Raw genomic sequence first — 6,668 nt, 5'->3', positions numbered from 1 at the left:
TAATATTGTACTTGTTAGTCTTAATGGTTCACTTTTTATTTTCAACAGGATAACAATTTGGTCTTTTACACAGCATTTCTTAATTTACATTTAAGACATAGTTTTTTAAAGCAATTTTTTGAGTTTAAGAAACCAAATCTCAATTGGTGAGTTTTAGTTAAAATTGCCTTATATTTTAAATAGAGGTAGGATGACAAATGAATTTAATATATTATAAATATTTAATTAGTACTAATTTCTTACTTTTATTTAGGATGTCTAAGAATTCATTTTTAAATTGAAAAGTAATACTACTAATATTTAAAGCACACACTAATAAAAATAAAAATAGAGACATACATGAGATGTACTCCATGGTTGTAAGATAAAAATTGTCTCTGCAGATCACTTTACATCAGTGAATGCTCGGCACAATAAAAATTAATAGAAGTTAAGTATTCTAAAAAATGTTAACTTGATAATTTTATGAGAAGTAACAGAGTTTAAAAGGTGCCAAATAGATTTGTACAAGGAATTACAAATAATAACTATAATAAAGGCATAAATAACTGTATCTATTTAAGGTTAACAAAAAAAGTAAATTTTGATTAAACTATGTAAGAAATTTATTTTAGAGAATTTAAGGTAAACATAAGGGATTGTTGAAAGAAAACTATTTTCATTTTATTTTCACAAGTGATTTTGATTAGCCTACCAGATTAAGTTGAAAACAAATTTTCTTTTAACATTCCCTTGAGTTTAGCTTAAAATTCTCCTACAGACTCCATTAAAAGCAATTTAAAAGACCAGGCCCTAAATATGTGTGTGGGAGTGCGTATTCAAGTTTTGGCAAACTCAAAGGTTCCTTCTCTTCAGTAATAAATATGGTTCAGAAAAGGAGGGGAAAAAAAAAAAGAAGAAGAGAAATTACAAGCAAGAAAGCATCATAATCCAAAGCATTCACAAGCCATGATATTGGAGGCCAATGTTGTTTGATCAAGCTGTGATGCTCTGTTTCTCACTACGCAATTACCAATTTAGTTAACTAAATAGTAAATGATATAGACACATCTTTACTTGACAAACACGCCAAATCCTTCTTCAAAGGCGTATGGTTAACAATAAGTCTGGAAAAGAAACATGAAATAACTTTAAAATTCCCGTGCTCTCACCATAAATTTTGAAGCAGCAACAATGTTTTGCTTCCAAATATCAAACATTACACAAACTTCAACATTAACTGTAAAATAACACAACTTGAATCAAATCAAGTGATGACTGTGGCTCCATTTTAATACTGCTTTCACGCCGTATGACTGCTACTTGGAGCAAACCTGTCCCTGCATGTCTCCATATCAGAAGCGAATAATGCAATCAAATTAAATACAAGTGGATAAAAGATTTTAAAAATAAAAAATTATAAGTTTATTTATTATAGTATACATATGAACAAAGTGATATGTGCTCTGAGGCATACCTGCCACCAGGATGGACAAGGTATGGTTGAAGGAGATGCTTAGCCTGCGGTTGGTCCCACTGCAGTGATTCCCACCACTCTGTTTCACATGATATTTGTTCAAGAGTAGTAGTTGATGGTGATATTTGCTGACCTTCCTCTATGCCGAACAGACCCAGAGGCAATTTCTTTAGAGCTTTGCAGCTACCAACTTCAATGGTGCGTAGAGAATCACATTGAATGTGCCCATTGTATATGCTTTTCAGGTTTTCTAAATAATGCAATTTCAAGGTCATCAATTTTGGAAGGATCACTTCGGCTGCATGGCTGCTGCCTTCAGCATTTGTATTCCTCTCTCCTTCAATAATTTCTTCCACTTCTGGGCAATTAAGGACGCTAATTACTTCAAGACTTTTGAGTTCAAGGATGAGCTGCTTTTGGAACAGAAATTTCAGTGAGTCACATCCTTCAACATGAATACTCTTCAGGTTCTTTAGAGTACCTGGTATCACAGCTTCCCCGCAAATCATCCTCAAGCGCGGCAAATCATATAGTCTCATTATCTCTAACTGTGACAAATTGTTCTCCTCACTTTCCAGAATGCATTCCATCTGGAAACACCGTTCTATATGGCAAGTTTTCAAGCACATTGCATCCACTAAGTGCAAAGACAAGCGTTTGATGGTACGATCAGAATTCTGAATTACTAACTCCATGACATTAGTCGGAATCAATTCGGTGATCTCCGCTTCTGAAAGGTTCCCTCCTCCATGTTTCTCTCCCATATCTATTGCTAAACTAGTTCTCTCTAATAATAGTGAAGTTTCATCTTCGTCTAGAGACCCAACGACAAGCTTGAATTCCTTCATTTGAGAAAACGGGAGACGTTTAACAATTCTTCTATAAGCTCCAATGTCAAGTAGCTGCATGTGCACAAGAGACAACTTATGACAGGGTGCAATTTCTTCAACTTCAACTGCATAAGGGTAAGAACTTGTATCCTTAGATGATACTAGTGTTAGAAACAATCTCACCCAAGAGGGGGGTGAATTGGGTGAGTTACAAAAACTTAAAACTAAAAGCGTGCAAGTATTAAATAAAAACAGAGAGTCAGAGTAAGGAGAATTTTAACCGCAGAGAGGAGACACAAGATTTATACTGGTTCGGTCTAATCCACGTGACCTACTTCCAGTCCCCAGAACACCTCTGAGTATTTTACTATCTTCCAAGATCGACAGGGCTCTTGGTGCCTCGGTACAGTAATTGAATCGCTCAATCACTCCCCCTTACTCCCGTAAGGATACAACCCCTCTCAAGAGTCCACACTCTTGAGTGTCTCTCAAGTTTTAAAGAAAGTAGTGAATGGCTCTCTTACAGAGTGAATTCAATGATAATCACTGATGCTCAATAGTATCGTAAAAACAGAGTATTGAATGCGTAACTAAATAATCGCAGGTGGTAGTTCGGGTATTCAATCTCTTCATTAATGCCTCTTCGCGCCTTTTATAGTTGATCTTGTTAAATAGCCGTTAGACGGAAGGCTTCTAGCCGTTGTGACTTCGTTTGCGTGTTTCACTGGTTTTAACGGCTCCGCCATTAATGCGTCTGAGTTTCTGACACTGTAGGTCGTAGTCTACGTAATCCCGTTGAAGAGCCGTTGCACTCGTTTTTTCATTAATCTGCATATTTCAAACTTAGAACATATGAGAGTTTTGTGGTGAGTGCTTAAATCTTGAATACAGATAGAAAGCTAATCTATCATTCAAGGATTTGTGCCAAAATCATTTATCAGTAAGAAGAACAAAATGTCATTCTGGTTTAGTTTGATCGAAAAAGTGATCGATTACTTGATGATAGATCAAGTTATCGATAACCAGAATGAAGACTTTTCGAAGTAGATCACTAAAATTATCGATCAAGTGTTGGATCATTGACTTTAAGAATTATCATAGAAATAGGAAATCATTGCATGATCGAAAAAGTGATCGATCACATAATTGATCGAACAGATTATCGATAATTTAAATGTTATTGAAATAAAGCTTCAGTCATTGATGATCGAACATCTTATCGATAAATATATAATGCATAATGTTATCGATAAGCCATGGGTATATATATTCAATGAAGAACACAGGCTATCTGAAAAGATCGAACATTTAATCGAACAATGAATATTCGAACAAATGATCGAATAAATTATGAAGAGAAGATTATTCCTGTAAGGCAAGGAAACTGGTTATCGATCACCTTTTGTGAAAAACATGATTTTCATGGAATTGGATGATCGATCATATTATCGAAAAACCAGTGATCGATAACTTGATCGAACATTCGTTCACCATAACTTAATGCGAATATGTCAATTCTTAGACTCTTTATCGATCACGTTATGTGAAAACTTTTGTTAAGCAAATAAGTTAAAGTTATCGATAATGTTATCGATAATTTAGCTGTAGCAGAACTGAGTAAGAGTAGATAAGGACATTGATTATCGATCATGTGATCGATAATTTTGTGATCAATAAAGTTATCGATCTATCAGTGAATTTGATCACCTGCATTCAGAGAGTTAGAGCATAAAGTTCGAGCACGTAATCGATAAACAAATGATCGAAAATATGATCGATAAACTTGTAACATAACTAATGTGCAGAACATGTAGAGAGTGTTACCTTTTATCGAAGTCGTTATTGATGACTGATTTATCGATAACTTGATCGATAAATACACTTCAGATTTGGGTCTCTTATCAGTAACTCGATTGTTTACCTGATATTATCGATCAGCTTATCGATAATTTCCCAAAGTCTTATGTGATATTTACGCTAGCGATTATCGATCATTTTATCGATAAATTATTCATCGAATAGTTCTTGGATCAAAAAGACTACTATAGACCCGATTTATACTTGATCATTTATCTGAAACCTTAGCGATAACTGATTGCTCGATCACGTTATCGATCAAAATACTTAACCCTGAAATTCTGACTTGTTATCATCAAAACTATAATCCTAACAACTAGAATCATAGGCGAATCCAGAATCAACAACTCCTCTAGAAGAGTAAATTTGGACAAGACTCCAGCTCCTAAGTTTTGGACGGATGACCTGGAGAAATCCAAGTGTCTCAGATTGGTCAAATGTTCCATCCCTTCTGGAAGTTCTGTCAACGATCCAGAAAGTGAAAAATCTAAATACTCCAATTTTGTGAGCCTTGCTAAAGAAGGAACATAAACAAGATTCCAACATTGGTTACATATCAAGGCACTTAGATTCTTCAAATCTGAAAGAGACATAGGCAAAGCACTAATCCCACTATAGGAGAGATCAAGAACTATCAGCCCTTGCATATTGTCAAAGAAGTCATCCGATATATTTTTTTCAAATGAGTTATATTGAAGGAGTAAAGAAGTGAGTCTGGGACACCTTGGACTGAAGCCTGTATATTTCACGTCATTTCTCATCAATGATGCCCACTGAACATCTTCTTTCCATTCTTGAGGCGGCGGCAGTTTTACTTGTCCCATGCCAGCTTTCACAATGCATCTAGGCTTTGTACTCATGATTGTGAGGGCCATATCTCTTATCAAATCGTGCAATTTCACACATCTCACCCCCTTCTCAATTTTTAATTCCAACAAGCAAGCAGATATCAACTCACGTATAACATTTTGCCCCTTTCGTTTCATCTCGGCCATGCTTCCACCACCCAATAAATCTTCCCATACCCAATAATTAATCAATTCATTCTCATTAATTAGATGACCTTTTGGGTATAAAGCACAAAACAGAAAGCAATACCTCCTTGCATCATCTTCTAGTTTTGAATAGCTCAACTTCAAACGAGAACATACTACTTCAAAGTTGTGAATACCAATATTTGAAGTTCTTAGCTGTTCTAATGCATCCTCCCACTCTCTTATATCGGTTGTGTTTCTTAACGCACGCCCAACTATAACAATAGCTAGAGGCAAACCACAACATTGTTTCGCCACTTCCATTGCAATTGGTTGTACATCTGGATCTGATTGCACAAGTTTCCCAGTTTTGTCATTGAAGAGATTCCATGCTTCATCCTCTGAAAGAAGTTTCACTTCGACATCCTTGTCTGTTTCCATGTCTCTGCACACAGTACGGCTTCGAGTTATTATAACTAATTTACAACCATTCTCTGCTGTTGGAAAAGGAATTCCAACTTCTTCGATAGAGAGTGGTTCCCAAACCTCATCCAGAATCAGTACAAATGGCTGCTTCCTATTAAAAGCTTCTAATAATCTTGAAGCTCTTCCTCTTTCATCATCAGAAGCCAGAAAAGTCAAATTTAATCTCAAAGCTATATCTTGTCGCACCTTTTTTGGATCCTTTGATGCTTCCACCCAAATAATGCAATTAAATTGACTCCTTCCTTTCAATAGTCGGCTATAAATCTCTGACATGATAGTTGTTTTACCTGCCCCTCCCATTCCCCAAACACCAATCCTTCTGGTTTTTTTGTCGAGTAGGAATCCCCAAATCTCCATACAGATTTGTTTATGTGTTTCATATTCCACCATTGGTGTTGCAGACAAAACATCACCTCTCTTGTTTCGAGGGACAACAATTAAATCCTCTAAATCTGGAACATCATCTAGAAGTTCGGTAATATCTCCTATCTTTTTCTCAACAAGTTTCCCCAACTTAACTCTTGAACAAATGAAACAGCATCCTTTTGGTCTATGGGGGCCATTTTCATCCAGGAGGCTGTTAAATTCTGTTCTTGCCCGATCAACGTGCTCAAACCATAAATTACATTCATGTGTTCGTTCTGCCCCTTTTAGATGCCATAATTGATTTAGTTCATATTCAACATCTTGTTGACGAGCATCCAACTTTTTCATCAAATTATTCAGCCGCTGAATCTTCCCCTTGGATGCTCTCCAGTGTTTATAATTTTCTCTAATTATTTCATGCAGAGAGCAACACAAGCCTATGGTGCTTGACACACATCCAAAAACTTCCATGGTTGGCTCCAAGGAATTCAAACAAGCAGAAGAATATAAAAAGCAAAACGTATATTGTTGAAGCTAGTGTGTCCTGTCAGCTACATATTAAAAACATAATGAAAGGTCAAATATATGATTTCCAAATAGAAAATCATAAACAAAAGCTAGCCGGAGCACGCGTACAACCAAAATAGACACAAATGGTGATTTTTTGCGGGACACTCATTTCATGCAACCTTTCCTCAT

At 35.9% G+C, this 6,668-nt stretch overlaps 1 protein-coding gene across 1 annotated transcript; it reads right to left on the bottom strand.

Annotated features, from left to right (window-relative positions):
• Positions 1 to 993: 993 nt before the first annotated feature.
• On the bottom strand, positions 994 to 6,440 carry LOC114734365 (disease resistance protein SUMM2-like). The gene is made up of 3 exons (XM_028921996.1): positions 4,458 to 6,440; positions 1,457 to 2,358; positions 994 to 1,319 (listed from the first exon to the last, which is right to left on the bottom strand). Exons 1-3 carry the CDS (start codon positions 6,438 to 6,440, stop codon positions 1,283 to 1,285), a joined length of 2,922 nt encoding a protein of 973 aa, XP_028777829.1. The 3' UTR covers positions 994 to 1,282.
• Positions 6,441 to 6,668: the final 228 nt, after the last annotated feature.

Source organism: Neltuma alba, unplaced genomic scaffold, assembly GCF_004799145.2.
Source record: "Neltuma alba isolate B1F8T4 unplaced genomic scaffold, ASM479914v2 tig00002632_pilon, whole genome shotgun sequence".
NCBI lineage: Eukaryota > Viridiplantae > Streptophyta > Magnoliopsida > Fabales > Fabaceae > Neltuma > Neltuma alba.
This window is presented reverse-complemented; position numbering and strand designations above follow the sequence as displayed.